The 16,489-nt window shown below is 42.6% G+C and overlaps 3 protein-coding genes across 3 annotated transcripts; 1 reads left to right on the top strand and 2 right to left on the bottom strand.

Moving 5' to 3' along the window:
* Window positions 1–318: 318 nt before the first annotated feature.
* On the bottom strand, window positions 319–1,504 carry LOC311143022 (protein EOLA1-like). Its single transcript, XM_084178817.1, has 2 exons — window positions 898–1,504; window positions 319–762 (listed from the first exon to the last, which is right to left on the bottom strand). Exons 1-2 carry the CDS (start codon window positions 1,154–1,156, stop codon window positions 548–550), a joined length of 474 nt encoding a protein of 157 aa, XP_084034943.1. The 5' UTR covers window positions 1,157–1,504; the 3' UTR covers window positions 319–547.
* A 1,322-nt stretch (window positions 1,505–2,826) lies between these two features.
* Window positions 2,827–6,239, bottom strand: LOC311143016 (transmembrane protein 185-like). The gene is made up of 7 exons (XM_084178810.1): window positions 6,050–6,239; window positions 5,416–5,592; window positions 5,042–5,249; window positions 4,805–4,888; window positions 4,514–4,690; window positions 4,292–4,415; window positions 2,827–4,126 (listed from the first exon to the last, which is right to left on the bottom strand). The coding sequence occupies exons 1-7, from the start codon at window positions 6,085–6,087 to the stop codon at window positions 3,882–3,884; spliced, it is 1,053 nt and encodes a 350-aa protein (XP_084034936.1). The 5' UTR covers window positions 6,088–6,239; the 3' UTR covers window positions 2,827–3,881.
* A 950-nt stretch (window positions 6,240–7,189) lies between these two features.
* On the top strand, window positions 7,190–15,963 carry LOC311143015 (cysteine protease ATG4A-like). The gene is made up of 13 exons (XM_084178809.1): window positions 7,190–7,228; window positions 8,753–8,863; window positions 8,958–9,029; window positions 9,118–9,216; window positions 11,224–11,325; window positions 11,570–11,642; window positions 11,790–11,869; window positions 11,981–12,222; window positions 12,674–12,752; window positions 12,862–13,007; window positions 13,209–13,265; window positions 13,350–13,461; window positions 15,329–15,963. The coding sequence occupies exons 1-13, from the start codon at window positions 7,219–7,221 to the stop codon at window positions 15,391–15,393; spliced, it is 1,248 nt and encodes a 415-aa protein (XP_084034935.1). The 5' UTR covers window positions 7,190–7,218; the 3' UTR covers window positions 15,394–15,963.
* Window positions 15,964–16,489: the final 526 nt, after the last annotated feature.

The raw sequence follows: 16,489 nt of genomic DNA, 5'->3' as shown, positions 1-16,489 counted from the left end.
ACTGCAGAGCTCCACTCCCAAGCACTTCAGCCATATCGTTGGCACCAGACCTCTGCACTTAAGCCCAGGAGGCTGAGAGGAGAACACAGCAACAGCTCCAGCAGCCCCAGCACTGGTTTACTACCCAGTCCTCAAAGAGGAATGCCCAAGCAGCTTGTATAGCCCAGCTCCAGACCCCCACCTGGATATCCTTAGGTCTTCCATTAGTGATGGCGAGCATGGCACCCTTGCCCTCTTTAACCTCCTCACTGCCACAGGGATTCACCTCCCAGAGCTCCAATTATTCACATAGGCAATCATGATTGCCCCACCTCCCATTCTCCCTGCAGACAGATTTAGATTAATAATAAATGCCTATTTCAACAAAGTTATGGTGTCTATGAATTTTATACATGCAGGATATACAATCACATTGACAATACTTTAGTCCATTGGTCATTTATTGCACCTTAAAGCGTATGCGAGTAGTCTACAAATATATTGCCTCCCTAACTTGATAGATGATCCTGTCAGTACAAAATTAGTATACATTATTTTACTACAACAACTACACGGATGGCAGTAATTGCACTGGGATATCTACTGTCCATATGTCTTTGTGACCTCTGGCATAAAGGGGCTGCTTGAGCCAGCGTGGGTTTGACAGCTGTGTGAGGTGCTTCTCTGTGAGCCCAGTGAGCACTGCTGCCTTCTCCAGCTTCCTCAGATCCTCCTCTGGCACATTGTCAGAGCAGCACCAGGTCTCCCCCACCTCCACCAAGCCTAAAAAACAAGACATGACAGGGGGTTGGCGATTCATCTGTAGACTACAATTCCAAACCTAGTTTAAATCAAGCATGAGATGTGCTGTGTTTTAGTCCTCACCACTTGCTAAGTCATGCAATAGTACTGTTTTACCTGCCACGACTCCACGGCCAAATCTGTCTCCGGATGCCAGAAGTTCCTCTATTTGCATGTGGCTCATTCCCAGTGTATGGGTGAGGATGTCTCTCCACTGGTCGACCTCCCAGTCCTTCTGCGCAATATGAATAGCTAGAGTGCAGTTTTCCATTGTGGACAACAGAGGGCACCAACGTGTCTCAATACTCTTTACACCGTCCAGTACTAATCCTGCATATGGCTGCTTGAATGATAGGCAACCCACTTGTAATGTCATCGTCACTCCACGTCGTGAATACCTTACAACCAGGTGCTTGCTACTCTATCACTCTAAACCACTCCTAAGATAATGAGCTAGTAAGAAGAAAGGGCTGTTGCACACATCATCACGCAGTCAATCAACCCCTTTGTAGTCTCTGTGACGTCTGAGCTTGTGTCGCGTAAATTGCTGGCTGGCTACATGTATCCGACTGTAATTATAAGGAACAATGGTTGACGTGTATTTATATAGACCACCTCGTTACAACAAATGCAATTTACTCGGCAAGTCCTCGACCGCACCGTAAAGGTAATCTTTGACATTAGCTACAATACTTTTCAACTACTCTCCCAAAACCTTAGACACTTCCTGTTTGTCCTGTTAACAAGGACGTCTTAATAAGAAGGTAATGGGAGTTCCAAAAATGTTTAGAATAGGCTCATAGTGCCATCTAGCGACTGACAAGTCCATGGAAACCATTCATCCATAATTTGTATTCACTGTAAATTGCAAGTATACACAATGTAAAAACGGAAAAGTATTATGGCCAAAAAGTATTATTTCAATTTGAAATCAATGTTCATGCATCTGACAAGTCAACAAAATGATGACCAGATAACTAACCAATAACAAACAAAGTGATTTAAATGTTATTAACCACTTGGAGCAAGTATTCATTTAACACTTGTATTGAAGTGCTTGCCAGTAGAAAAAGACAGCTATACTGCAACAGAATGTGTATGGTGAAAGGTAAGAAACAAGGTTCAATAGAGGGGAAAAGTATAACATTGGTCCATCCCCGGTCAAAAATATGTTTTCAAATGAATAATGCTCATCTCTCAGGCCAGCTGAGAGTGGTCACAGAACATAAACAAAACATGAGGGTTCAATGGGGGATGTGGGAGACCATTTTGTATGAAGGTGAGTCACAATTTCACTAACAAAGCATTTTACACAGGTATAATAATAATAATACAGAAGTGGCACTGCAGGTTTTCTCCCTTACATTACCCAATGTAGACCTGGCAAGGTAGAAGATGCAAGCAGGCTGTTTACCCAGAATACTCAAGATTAATTGAAAACTAGAATACACTAGTAGGAACCTTGAGGTGAAGTTGTGCACCCTGGATCTGACAAATTATTGTAACAGCAAATGCCAACTACTAGGAGCATCAATGACTGTCATATACACTGAATATACCAAACATTAGGAACACCTTCCTAATATTGTGTTGCGTTCTTGACACAAACCGGTGTGCCTGGCACCTACTACCATACCCTGTTCAAAGGCACTTCAATCTTTTGTCTTGCCCATTCACCCTTTGAATGGCACACAAACAATCCATGTCTCAAGGCTTAAAAATCCTTCTTTAACCCGTCTCCTCCCCTTCATCTACACTGATTAAAGTGGATTTAACAAGTGACATCAATAAGGGATCATAGATTTCACCTGGTTAGTCTATGTTGTGGAAAGAGCAGGTGTTCTTAATGTTTTGTATTCTCAGTGTAGAGGGCCATTAGAGGAACAAGGTTGTAAACTTAAATACAATGGAGTTGACAGAGATCAGGGTTGAGTCTTAATTCAGGAAAATACCCCAAGAAAGCAAAACCATTCAAACACAAATGGGTTTTAGGGAATAATACTATATATACACACTACTATATTACAACAAATGTTCCTCACAATAGAGAAGTTAAATAATTTAATAAAACAAAACCAAATATCCCCAGGTAGCAAGCTAATCTTAGGTTTGAAAAGGTTAGACTAATAAGCATGATCTTGGTGTCATCCTGACATACAGTATTTGAGCATTGATACAAAAATTCAGGGTTTGGGAAATTTGCTAGCACAACTTCTGACACACATACAACAGAATGTATCTTCAACTGGAATAATGTGAAAGATATCGGAATTTTAAAACAGGATGAACACTTTGGAGATATTTTGTTGGCCAGAACATCACAAGGTAAATAGAAAGTACTGTACAGTATAGCACATAAATCAATGAAAAGGAACTAATTCTCTATTTCCACTGCCAATACAATGGAAAAACACACGTTGATATAAGAGTGCCTTTTGTTCCACATACTCTGCCATGGTTTTTCTTTTTCAGAAAAAACTAATGTCCAAATTCCGGTCCCATCGTCACTAGGAGTGACTTACATGGAAAGTTATGCTCTTCTGCCTCTTCTTAAAGGATAAGTTTTTTGTTTTTTTTTTACAACCAAATCTCATTTTTTGATGTAAATGACATGTTATAGAAGGGTCCAGACACCTTTTTGTGTGATTTCACTTGTTTTTGAGAAACATACCCCAAACAGAAAATCACTTCCTCATCCTCGTTGTGCAGTATGGGGGCCCAGCAAAAACATGAACAAAGGCTCCAAAAACACCAAAATGCATTAATTTAGAAACGGTAAAGCTCTCAATATAGTGATGCAGGTATTTAGATGTTGTACACATGAAACTGCATAATTCTGAACTTTATCCGCAATGTAATATGCCATTTCTAAAAGGCCATATTTTAGTGTTTTTGGAGCCTTTGTTCACATTTTTTCAGGGCACCCATACTGCACAACAAGAATGAGGAAGTGATTCGCTGTCTGGGGTAAGTTTATCCTTAGCCTTCTATAACATGCGATTTACATAAAAAATGGATAGATATTTGGTTGTAAAAAACTACTTCTCCAGCTGCATGTGAAGTCCATCAAAGCTCTAGAGCAGCTGTTGCAAAGCTTTAATTTAGTCAGGCATGTCAATGCACAGTTTTGGAGGAGGCACAAAGTACTTCCCCGGGCTCTGTGTGATCACCACACCATTTTTTTTGCTGAACATGGGGGCTATTTTTGGTGGGTCGTGTGCAGGCATCTCCTCGGACACCTCAGGGTCCTCATGGTGCAGGTCATAAGAAACGTTCCCATACTCCCGCAGGAAGGGAAAGAGCTCTAGAAGAAACTGGCAGAAGTCTTTTCGGATGCCAAACCACCCTGTTAGAAAATAGAAAAATCAGTTAAAACAAATATAGCTTGAAGCAACATTTAAAGAGTTACACTGACTGGAATCTCAGATAAATAAAAAGAACACTGCCTCAATATGACTTAAATGGCAATTAATTCTGCTGCACTGCTATCACTGTCTGAGGAATAACTCACAGTGGTTGCCTCCTTTCTGGCCAAAGGTTGTGGCCATCAGAGTCACTAGGGATACCCAGAGAGGCACGAACACTGACACATAGCTGGAGCTGTAGTGGCCATCCAATTTATGGACCAACAGGATCTGAAGAGCCAATGACAGAGACAACAATAAAAACTTCCCAGCTTATTTAGCTCTCTGAACACACTAATAACTGGGGGATGGATGGCATGACCACATACCTCAAAAGTGAGCAAGGGTACAACGATTGTCATCCAGCTGATAGCCATGGTGATGTGAGTGCGCCGTTGCTCTGCGATGACGTCCATAGATCGCAGAAAGAGCACTGACCAGACAATGTAGTAGAGCACCACAAGGCATAGGAAGGACATGAGGATCCACAGTGGGACACAGACAACCTGGAAGACAAAATCAACAGAATGCCTAAGTATATTTCCATTCCAACTCGCTATAAATTGTACTCAATTCCCATAATTTTCCAGACCTAAATATTAGGCAGGTAGTTCTCTTACCAGCCATGGCCAACTGATGATTTTATCCAGTCGCAGGGCAATGAAGATAAACTGGAGAATATTGACCGAGCACAAGATCTCCAACTAATACAAGGAGAGATAGGAAGAACAGAAAAAAATGGGTGAGGAGGGAAAACGAGGGAGGTAGATAGATAAATATATTATAAATCACCAAGATCTAGCCTAAATATGCTATTTGAGAAAAATAACATCCTTGTAACTGATAAAATGTCTGACCTCTAGAGAGCGATCATGGCGGAATCCCCACACACAGGCTGCAACAGAGACAGGCGAGACGAAGAAGAGGGGCATGAAGACCAGCAGCCAGAAGTGGTTGCCCCTCTCCACACGGTCACACACCAGCACCTCAAAGGTGAGCAGGAGTAGGTGTATCCCAACAGCAATCAGCATGGCCTTGAACTCCACACAGGTTTCACCCTCAGCCCTGCATTGCCAGCATGACAGGCACAGTAAATAATACATACTAGTCAGCAGTGACAGGTATGGCAACCAGACAGCTTTCTCCTTATGACAATTTCATATTGATAAGACAGCCACATTGACAAAAAATACAAAACAAAAAATAAAAGCATTTGGGTTTAAAAGCACACCTGTACTGTGGGTTATGGGACCAGACGCCTGTGCCAACTGATGCACCGATGATGACCATGAGCTTCCATAGCCATATGGGGGCAAGCACTGCCCAATAGCTCCATTGGATGATGCCATCCAGACGCAGGGACAGTAGAACAGAAAACAGCAGCAGGCAGGCATAGATGAGGAACTTACTGAGAAGGGAGGGGGAAAAAAACACACCATTTCATCAACCATGAATCTATTCAGCAATCTATTTAGCTTGCTACTCGTCAGATTATGTTAGTGCAGGGCTGGTACAAAAATGTGCACCCCACGCAATTCCATAACAAGGAAGCTGAGCTCAGTGGAGTCAGCTGGTTAGTTATCTAGCTAGTTGGCATGCAATGCTAACGTTACCTAGCTAATATTAACGACCGTAAAACAGGGCTGGCTAGCTAACATCAATGCTTGCTAACTAGCTAACGCTGTCCTTCCCCAATATAATAGCTAAATTAGTTAACTAATGTTAGTTAGTTGGGTCAGAGGTCATAATGATTCACCGGTTCAGATAGCTAGCTAGCTAGTTCGTTAACGTTAAGTTAGTTGCTGGTAACTTAGCTCTAACGCGAAACGTTAAGTTAACAGTAGCTAGATTTCTCTTTACGTTACCTGGGGTTGAAATCTTGAAAGAATCCCCGAAGATTCATGACTAGATCTTATATTCTTAAAACATTATTTGGATTAACAATCACGTATCAAGAGGATGTTGTTTTTATCAGTCAAACTGCTTTCCCGGTTCACGCTAGCTAGATGCAAATATGATGTCCATGTAACGCAGTAGTGTTGTGCCACTAGGGGCGTTATGTATTGTAAGGGTGCGCTCGTAAATTCGCTCTGGCTATCTACTCAAATTTCAGAGCACTCTCGTCTGTGTGCCAGAGCCCAGAATAACTGACGAATTTATGAACGCTCAACACCCGTTGAATATGGCCGGTGTCAGTAAACATTGGCAAAAAAAGCGTAATTAAATTGTTGCCAGCAGCACATTTACAGTCACCAACGCTCTCGATAACATAAAAAGGCAGAACGCTCGGATCAACCCTACTCCTTGGCCTGAGCGTCCATTGTACGTTCCAAGAGCGAAACGCTCTAAATTTACGAACGGACAACGCTCTGAGTTTATGAACGCCCAGAGCGCACTCTGGCACTCCAGATTGAATTTACGAACACACCCTACATCTACTGTGGCAACAATGTAGCTAGCGTTGTCGAAGCAAGAGCCTGCTACAATTTTAATGGGCTTGTTCGACAGTGCAGGCGACTGCCGACTTGATCAACAAAGAACCTTGCAATATAAATAACTTCTCATTATTTTTTGTAGATCAGTCAGTCACAATTCACCCATGATACATAACATTTCGATTTTTATCCTCTATTACACTGCCACAAAACATTAAAGTTTTCTGACTGATAGATACATTGTAGCATAGCCAGTGTAAACCCATGCAACAATCAATTAGGAGGATATTTTAAGCAACAGGCACGCATTTAATAATTGAGACAATGCAAACTTATATTTTTAGTATGGGGAATAGCTATCTCTAAGTAAATCCATAAAAAAAATTGGGTGAAAAAACTACAAAAACCAGAGTGCCATGTAATGTTTTGCAGTCTGGAAACGCTCACGTGGTTTCATTATGAGTAATTTTGGTAGATGTAGTTTATAATGGTTTCAAATGTTATTAGTTGTCATGAATCACAAACGCATTTAAACTACATTACCCAAGAAGTTATACTATGTGTGTATCCTGCCTTTTAACGCCGATGACAGCCGGAGGATGGAGGCAGGTAATAGCCACTAAACATACCTTATTCACTTATTATGCGCCTTCCAATTAGTCCCTTACATGTGTTGTCAGATCGTCCTGCCATTGAGGCAAAAATAGGTTTTCTAAAGATGTTGGTCGTTATAAACTTGCCCCTGTAAAAAGCCATGGCTGATGTGCAAGTTTAGCCATTGTTGTTTCCTTGGTGGCCTGTTTCGCTCGGCTTTCATAACATTTGAAGAGGGGGGCATTGTCAGTGGAATGTACTTCTTCTCTGAAGTACGATGATATGTATTTATTCAGAGTAAGGATGTTATGGTAATTTGGTCACATACAGTATTGTACTGTAGTCTGTAGTGTACAGCTACCCCATTCATAGACGCTACTTTAGCCCTATTGACGATAGTGTCTTCTGGCAGTTTTTTTTTTTTTGTTAAGAGCCCGGACACTTGCTCTAAACATTAACACGCATCGCTTGCGGTACTGTTTTGGAAACATAAAGAACTTATCTTTCATATCAGAGATAAATCATTTAAAAAAAAAAAAGTAAATTACTCCATGTATTTTATAGGGTTAGTGTTCCCACAAGGCCATTATCTTCATTTTACAGTGCTTGTTTACGGAAGACGGATGGAAGACATAGGCCGCCACCTGTGCTAATTAGCTATCTAGCATGCTCTGAACACTTGTGTGTAAACTAAAAGTCGCTGCATGGTCAATCTGACGTCTGCATTGGCCGTGCAACATTTACGGTGATATGGCCTCTGCAGAAGTCAGGGCATTCATACTTCTTGCGTGTCACCGAGCAGTGCAGAGCTGTTGTCAAGGAAGTGAGTTTGTGTTTATACAGGACCTTCCGCCTTCACCTACCGTCGTCCAATCATGTCCATGCCGCATTGTTACAAAATTTGAAAGGCGCACAGTGATGCGGTATGGAGCTCAATTTGGCCTCTGTGTGCCTCCAGAGGCTTCGCAATTGCGTCACACTATCAATACGGCGCCTCCGACCACATTTTCGGATAAAGCATTATTGGCTCTAACCGGGGAGGCAGTGTAGTTTGTCAACTGGAGGCACACACAGTGTATGAGTCTGTACAAATCTGCTACATATGTGTATCTTTTTTTATTTGAAAGATTATTTCTCGCTGACATGAAAGATAAGGGGCGTATCAGCATATGTTTCGAAAACTGTTTCAAAAGCGATGATTATTGACGTTTCTAAACGTTAAAACACAGCATGGAATTTTAGTTTACACAGAGACAAATCTGGACGATTGTAATGGCTGAACCCTGAATACAGAGAAGAAGGGTTTTTGAGAGCTAGTGTACAGCCTACACTGTGTGTTATCAGGTATATACAAATAGTGTTGGAAACAACAAACCGACCCACATGTCTAATAATTCCAGCAAACCTAAATGATAATGTCAAATTGCTGCTAAATATCAACCCATATTCCAAAACTTATTGTGTATAAACTATATGAACTGGTGTATCACATCATGTATGTTTATTGACAAGTCTCCCTTTTTCCACGTCTCCTTTCAGTATTAGCCAAGTATGAAAACCAGATAAATGTGTTTTCTGAATTCCTTGAAGACTTACCTGACACTGATGAACCTGTATGGATTTTAGGAGAGTGTTACAATGCTAAAACAGGTAGGCTGGCATCTTCTAGCAGTCATATTGTGATTTATATGTGAAAAAGAAACAGAATAAGGGCTTGACAGTGCTTCTTGTTGTGTGGTCACAGAAAAGACAGAGCTCCTATCAGACGTCCACTCACGGTTATGGTTCACCTACAGAAAAAAATTCTCTCCCATAGGTGAGTGAAACAGGCAGATGTTATTGTGATATCCAATTGATGGCTAGTTGCTTTGATGGTTAAATGTCTATCTTTGTTTGGTCTGTAGGCGGAACAGGCCCCTCTTCAGATGCAGGCTGGGGATGCATGCTACGGTGTGGGCAGATGATTCTTGCACAGGCCCTGGTATGCTCACAGCTGGGACGAGGTGAGGAGGATGTCTCGAGTCATGTACATACAGTGGGGAAAAAAAGTATTTAGTCAGCCACCAATTGTGCAAGTTCTCCCACTTAAAACGATGAGAGAAGCCTGTAATTTTCATCATAGGTACATGTCAACTATGACAGACAAAATGAGAAAAAAAAATCCAGAAAATCACATTGTAGGATTTTTAATGAATTTATTTGCAAATTATGTTGGAAAATAAGTATTTGGTCAATAACAAACGTTTCTCAATACTTTGTTATATACCCTTTGTTGGCAATGACACAGGTCAAACGTTTTCTGTAAGTCTTCACAAGGTTTTCACACACTGTTGCTGGTATTTTGGCCCATTCCTCCATGCAGATCTCCTCTAGAGCAGTGATGTTTTGGGGCTGTCGCTGGGCAACACAGACTTTCAACTCCCTCCAAAGATTTTCTATGGGGTTGAGATCTGGAGACTGGCTAGGCCACTCCAGGACCTTGAAATGCTTCTTACGAAGCCACTCCTTCGTTGCCCGGGCGGTGTGTTTGGGATCATTGTCATGCTGAAAGACCCAGCCACGTTTCATCTTCAATGCCCTTGCTGATGGAAGGAGGTTTTCACTCAAAATCTCAGGATACATGGCCCCATTCATTCTTTCCTTTACACGGATCAGTCGTCCTGGTCCCTTTGCAGAAAAACAGCCCCAAAGCATGATGTTTCCACCCCCATGCTTCACAGTAGGTATGGTGTTCTTTGGATGCAACTCAGCATTCTTTGTCCTCCAAACACGACGAGTTGAGTTTTTACCAAAAAGTTCTATTTTGGTTTCATCTGACCATATGACATTCTCCCAATCCTCTTCTGGATCATCCAAATGCACTCTAGCAAACTTCAGACGGGCCTGGACATGTACTGGCTTAAGCAGGGGGACACGTCTGGCACTGCAGGATTTGAGTCCCTGGCGGCGTAGTGTGTTACTGATGGTAGACTTTGGTCCCAGCTCTCTGCAGGTCATTCACTAGGTCCCCCCGTGTGGTTCTGGGATTTTTGCTCACCGTTCTTGTGATCATTTTGACCCCACGGGGTGAGATCTTGCGTGGAGCCCCAGATCGAGGGAGTTTATCAGTGGTCTTGAATGTCTTCCATTTCCTAATAATTGCTCCCACAGTTGATTTCTTCAAACCAAGCTGCTTACCTATTGCAGATTCAGTCTTCCCAGCCTGGTGCAGGTCTACAATTTTGTTTCTGGTGTCCTTTGACAGCTCTTTGGTCTTGGCCATAGTGGAGTTTGGAGTGTGACTGTTTGAGGTTGTGGACAGGTGTCTTTTATACTGATAACAAGTTCAAACAGGTGCCATTAATACAGGTAACGAGTGGAGGACAGAGGAGCCTCTTAAAGAAGAAGTTACAGGTCTGTGAGAGCCAGAAATCTTGCTTGTTTGTAGGTGACCAAATACTTATTTTCCACCATAATTTGCAAATAAATTCATTAAAAATCCTACAATGTGATTTTCTGGATTTTTTTTCTCAATTTGTCTGTCATAGTTGACGTGTACCTATGATGAACATTACAGGCCTCTCATCGTTTTAAGTGGGAGAACTTGCACAATTGGTGGCTGAATAAATACTTTTTTCCCCCACTGTAGCTGTATGGGGTGGGGATATATGGAACTGCATCAGCAAAGGGGTGTTTGTATGTGAATTATTCATCTAGGGGAGAGATTTTGACAATTCCAAATAGTAGGTAGTGATATGTATACTACTATGTAATCAATTCAACAGTGAGAAAGGGGTTTTATCAGACAGGTTATCAGAATGCATTGCTGCTGGAATTAGGGGTGATGAGGGTGCTGCAGCACCCCGTGAAAAATCAGGGGAAAAAGCAATATTTTTGTTGACATTTTTTTGTTTTTTCACAAAAGTAGTGCACTGGGCCTTTACTAGTCCTGTATTAGTGGACCAATATAGCATCTGTAGCGCGGCTATGTCAGAATGGCACAGTGATTGTGGACTGTTTTCCTATTGTAGCCTGGCGTTGGAGTTCAGAGGGAGGACAGCCAGAGGAGTACCAGCGTATCCTCCACTGTTTCCTGGATAGGAAAGACAGCTGTTACTCCGTACACCAAATGGGTAAGAGAGAGTCATAACCTAACCCTGCCTTAACCTTGGTCTGACCACACCTACCATGAATCAGCAGATCAAATGTTTTTCTTCTCTCACATTCCTATAATTTTTCTAGAGGACAGGTCCTCAAAGTAAAAATGTGTAACTTGAAGAAGGAATATCAAATAGCCTGATAAATAGATGGCAGGTTAGACAGGAGCTCTGACTTAGACCTTTGCAGTGAACTTTCTTTTCCTTTATCTCCTTGCAGCTCAGATGGGGGTCGGTGAAGGGAAATCTGTGGGAGAGTGGTATGGCCCAAACACAGTTGCGCAAGTGCTCAAGTAAGTATTTTATATGCATGTTTTACGACTGATCTATTCATTTCAGAATATTGATTATGCCACATTGAAAAGATCAGTAGTGGACTCAGTGACTTCTAGCTAAAATACATTTGGGGCATAAATAAGAAACCTATTATCTCTCCTCAGGAAACTTGCACTATTTGATGACTGGAATTCTCTTGCTGTGTATGTGTCAATGGACAACACGGTGGTGATCGAGGACATCAGTACGTTTTTTTTTTCCTTCACTTTTTGAACTCTTACCATCTGAGAGTTCTGTATAGGATCACAAAGGTGATGCCAAAGACACAAATGTTTTCTTTCCATGTCCTCTCCAGAGAAGCAGTGTCGCCAGGCAAGCAGAGGGAACAGATTGCGGCCCAGACCCTGTGGCTGGGGGGAACCCTTCACCTCTGGAGAAACACCAGAGCAAGCCTGTTCGCACACACACGGGAACAGAGCCACGACGTGTCCACATTCTCAATCCCAGTCTCATTCTGACTGGAGGCCCCTGCTGCTGGTCATACCTCTCCGTATGGGAATCAACCACATCAACCCTGTCTACATCCAGGCCCTTAAGGTACAATTCATTTTTCTGTTCTTATTCAATTGATACTAATCTACAATGCAATATTCCTGTATTTATTGTTGCCTTTAAATAGTTATACTGGTCTGACTCTATGTGTTCTCCCGAGTGGCGCAGTGGTCTAAGGCACTGCATCGCAGTGCTAGCTGTGCCACTAGAGATCCTGGTTCGAATCCAGGCTCTGTCGTAGCCGGCCGCGACCGGGAGACCCATGGGGCGGCGCACAATTGGCCCAGCGTCGTCCAGGGTAGGGGAGGGAATGGCCGGCAGGGATGTAGCTCAGTTGATAGAGCATGGCGTTTGCAACGCCAGGGTTGTGGGTTCGATTCCCACAGGGGGTATGAAAAAAATAAATAAATGTATGCACTAACTGTAAGTCGCTCTGGATAAGAGCGCCTGCTAAATGACTAAAATGTAATGTAAATGTAAATGTTCTCCTACTCAGGAGTGTTTTAAAATGCCACAATCCTGTGGTGTGCTGGGAGGAAAGCCCAATCTGGCCTATTACTTCATTGGATTTGTAGGTGAGTCTAAAGGAAGCTGTAACTGAAGGTTCCCAAAAAAGGAAGCAAAAAAATAAGCCTGTGAGTTGTCTAGCAACTGTGTTGAGCCAGGCCTGTATGTGTCCTCCAGGAGAGGAGCTGATCTACCTGGATCCCCACACCACCCAGTCAGCCGTGGAGTCAGAGGCTGGCAGCGGAGTGGACGACCAGAGCTACCACTGTCTGAGGAGTCCACGCCGCATGAAGATCACCAACCTGGACCCCTCTGTGGCCCTGGTGAGAGCTGAGCCCACACACCAACTACCACAGCCTGCTATGCCACTGAGCCTCCTGTCTCATGGGCCTTGTTTGCATAGTTAATATGATAATTTAAGTGCCTAGTGGCATGTTCTAAAGTCTTGCTCCAATGTGAATTTTGTGTACCGTGGTGATGATCTTGCCACGTAATTGCCTATCAAAATTGTCTGTTTTTTCAAGGGATTTTTTTGTAAGAGTGAAGATGACTTTGACAGTTGGTGTAACCTGGTCCAGCAGGTAAGAGTCATCTACTCAAGTCACAAGTCAATTCAGATGGAGGTTATTCTCTTGTGATTGAGACCCATGTCGTCGTCTTTTAAGGAGATCCAGATGAAGAGGAACCTGCGGATGTTTGAGCTGGTGGAGAATCACCCGCCCCACTGGCCCCCTTTCGTTCCTCCCACCAAACCAGAGGTTCAGACCACAGGGGCAGGTATGAGCCAAGCCACCAGACAGACCCAGAATATTACACCAATAACAATACATTCTGGCAGCAAATAATTATAGGGATACCGGTATCCAGCTTCCACTCTTATTTCTCTATATTGTTTTGAAATTACAATATAGGTCTATACATGAAGTGCATTTATTTATAGGTGCATGACTGCTCTTATTATTTGAACCTTATTGAAACTTCTATGTAGTGCTTAATCTCAACTGAAACATACAGTGCATTTGGAAAGTTTTCAAACCCCTTGACTTTTTCCACAATTTGTTACGTTACAGCCTTATTCTAAAATTGATTAAATTGTTTTTTCCCCTCATTAATCTACACACAATACCACAAAATGACAAAGCAAAACAGGTTTTTAGAAATTTTAGCAAATGTATAAAAAATACAAAACTGAAATATCACATTTACATAAGTATTCAGACCCTTTACTAAGTACTTTGTTAAAGCACCTTTTGCAGCGATTACAGCCTCGAGTCTTCTTGGGGATGACGCTACAAGCTTGGCACACCTGTATTTGGGGAGTTTCTCCCATTCTTCTCTGCAGATCCTCTCAAGCTCTGTCAGGTTGGATGGGGCGCGTCGCTGCACAGCTATTTTCAGGTCTCCAGAGATGTTCGAGTGGGTTCAAGTCCGGGCTCTGGCTGGGCCACTCAAGGACATTTAGAGACTTGTCCCGAAGCCACTCCTGCGCTGTCTTGGCTGTGTGCTTAGGGTCATTGTCCTGTTGGAAGGTGAACCTTTGCCCCAGCCTGAGGTCCTGAGCGCTCTGGAGCAGGTTTTCATCAAGGATCTCTCTGTACTTTGCTCCGTTCATCATTCCCTCGATCTTGACTAGTCTCCCAGTCCCTGCCACTGAAAAACATCCCCACAGCATGATGCTGCCACCACCATGCTTCACCGTAGGGATGGTGCCAGGTTTCCTCCAGACGTGACATTTGGCATTCAGGCCAAACAGTTCAATCTTGGTTTCATCAGACCATAGAATCTAGGTGCCTTTTGGCAAACTCCAAGCGGGCTGTCATGTGCCTTTTACTGAGGAGTGGCTTCCATCTGGCCACTCTACCATAAAGGCCTGATTGGTGGAGTGCTGCAGAGATGGTTGTCCTTCTGGTAGATTATCCCATCTCCACAGAGGAACTCTGTAGCTCTGTCAGAGTGACCATCGGGTTCTTGGTCACCTCCCTGACCAAGGCCCTTCTCCCCCGATTGCTCAGTTTGGCCGGGCGGCCAGCGCTAGGAAGAGTCTTGGTGGTTCCAAACTTCTTCCATTTTAAGAAGGATGGAGGCCACTGTGTTCTTAGGGACCTTCAATGCTGCAGACATTTTTTGGTACCCTTCCCCAGATCTGTGCCTCGACACAATCCTGTTTCTGAGCTCTACGGACAATTCCTTCAACCTCATGGCTTGGTTTTGCTCTGACATGCACTGTCAACTGTGGGACATTATTTAGACAGTTGTGTGCCTTTCCAAAGCATGTCCAATCAATTGAATTTACCACAGGTGGACTCCAATCAAGTTGTAGAAACATCTGAAGGATGATCAATGGAAACAGGATTCACCTGAGCTCAATTTTGAGTCTCATAGTAAAGGGTCTGAATACTTATGTAAATAAGGTATTTCTGTTTCCTATTTTTAAAACATCTCTAAAAACCTGTTCGCTTTCTCATTAGGGGGGTGTTGTGTGTAGATTGATGAGGATTTTATTTTATTTAATCCATTTTAGAATAAGGCTGTAACGTAACAAAATGTGGAAAAAGTGAAGGGGTCTGAATACTTTCCGAATGCACTGTACAAACTCAAGTGTGCCGTGTCAAACGGATTACTGTTGTGTTCTCTTTTTGAACAGAGTTCATCGAATCATCCGACAAGCTGTTTGAGTCTGAAGAGGAGTTTGAGATCCTTAACGTGTGACCAGCTTCCCCTCCCCTCCGCCCAGTCCAGTGGATGATGGTGATTGGGTTGATTCCCTTGGCTACCATCTTCCATACTGTGCTGTAGAAGTGCCTCAGAACAACATCAAGCATAAACTGCTTACCACTTTGCAAAAAAATCACCAACAAGAGACAATACTAGATAAGGAAAGATTCTGGACAACAACTCAAAACAAAGAGACCAAATTAAGGCAGGAACATGGTGTACACAGTAAATTCAAGCTTGCACTGTCTCACTTTGATGTTGTGGAAACAACGCCAGGGACCTAGGTGAAGACAGGCATGAGGATGATATAGCTGAAGAAGCCATCTCCTCAGTACACACTACCTCCTGATGCCTGGAGACAGCAAATATGCAGACATATTTATTTTCAGTGTTAAAATACAAACATACAACAAATAACTTGTTTTATTAAGAAAAGTGCCTCTCTTAAATATATGTATGTTATTCAATGGTTAGAGTAAGGGTTTTCCCAAGGTATTGGTATGGAACATCGCCCCTGCACACTCATGTAAATATGCCTGACAATAAATATATTTAAACACTTTATTTTTCAGCCTCAGGGTTGAGATTCTGTTTTAGCACCATCTTCCTCATGTGTATTTGTGAGAAGGAGCTAAAATGGCCTTGTGCACGGTGTCATGTGGAAAGGGAATGTGTAGACTAGAGCCTTGAGCGAGCATTAGTTAACTTGCTCCTTATATTGTGATGAACCTAACCCTGCATCTTTTCCTGCTAACCTTTTTCCACTGATTAATTGTTGTTCTATGATGGTTATTGATTGTCCCTGCAGCCCACTGTATTAGTACTGAGGATGATAGCCTGTGGTGACAACTTAATTATAATGGTTATAGTATTACCTGTTGTACATCTAACCCAGTAAATGGAGACAAGCTGTGGATAACTGCATTTGCTTTATTTTAATGGTATAATCCTATCTCGGGCATAAAAGGGTGATATCACCAGGGCGTGGTAATCCAATACAAAATACTTTTTTTTTCATAACCCAAAAGTGCTGACTTCCATACGGGTACAGAGCAACTATCCAGTAAATGCCCTGTGAAAAATAAGAAAA

This window comes from Coregonus lavaretus (genome assembly GCF_964263955.1).
Source record: "Coregonus lavaretus genome assembly, chromosome: 15".
In the NCBI taxonomy this organism is placed as follows: domain Eukaryota; kingdom Metazoa; phylum Chordata; class Actinopteri; order Salmoniformes; family Salmonidae; genus Coregonus; species Coregonus lavaretus.
This window is presented reverse-complemented; position numbering and strand designations above follow the sequence as displayed.

What these genes read in the sequence shown, in the direction of transcription:
- LOC311143015 (XM_084178809.1), top strand. An exon ending in TCTACATCCAGGCCCTTAAG is followed by an intron (nt 12,223 to 12,673) that starts GTACAATTCATT and finishes TCTCCTACTCAG; the next exon opens with GAGTGTTTTAAAATGCCACA. An exon ending in GGTTCAGACCACAGGGGCAG is followed by an intron (nt 13,462 to 15,328) that starts GTATGAGCCAAG and finishes CTTTTTGAACAG; the next exon opens with AGTTCATCGAATCATCCGAC.
- LOC311143016 (XM_084178810.1), bottom strand. Translation starts at nt 6,087, where the DNA reads ATGAATCTTCGGGGATTCTTTCAAGATTTCAACCCCAG. An exon ending in GCCATGATCGCTCTCTAGAG is followed by an intron (nt 4,889 to 5,041) that starts GTCAGACATTTT and finishes TCCTTGTATTAG; the next exon opens with TTGGAGATCTTGTGCTCGGT. An exon ending in CCAGAAAGGAGGCAACCACT is followed by an intron (nt 4,127 to 4,291) that starts GTGAGTTATTCC and finishes ATTTTCTAACAG; the next exon opens with GGTGGTTTGGCATCCGAAAA.
- LOC311143022 (XM_084178817.1), bottom strand. Translation starts at nt 1,156, where the DNA reads ATGACATTACAAGTGGGTTGCCTATCATTCAAGCAGCCATATGCAGGA. An exon ending in TGGCCGTGGAGTCGTGGCAG is followed by an intron (nt 763 to 897) that starts GTAAAACAGTAC and finishes CTTGTTTTTTAG; the next exon opens with GCTTGGTGGAGGTGGGGGAG.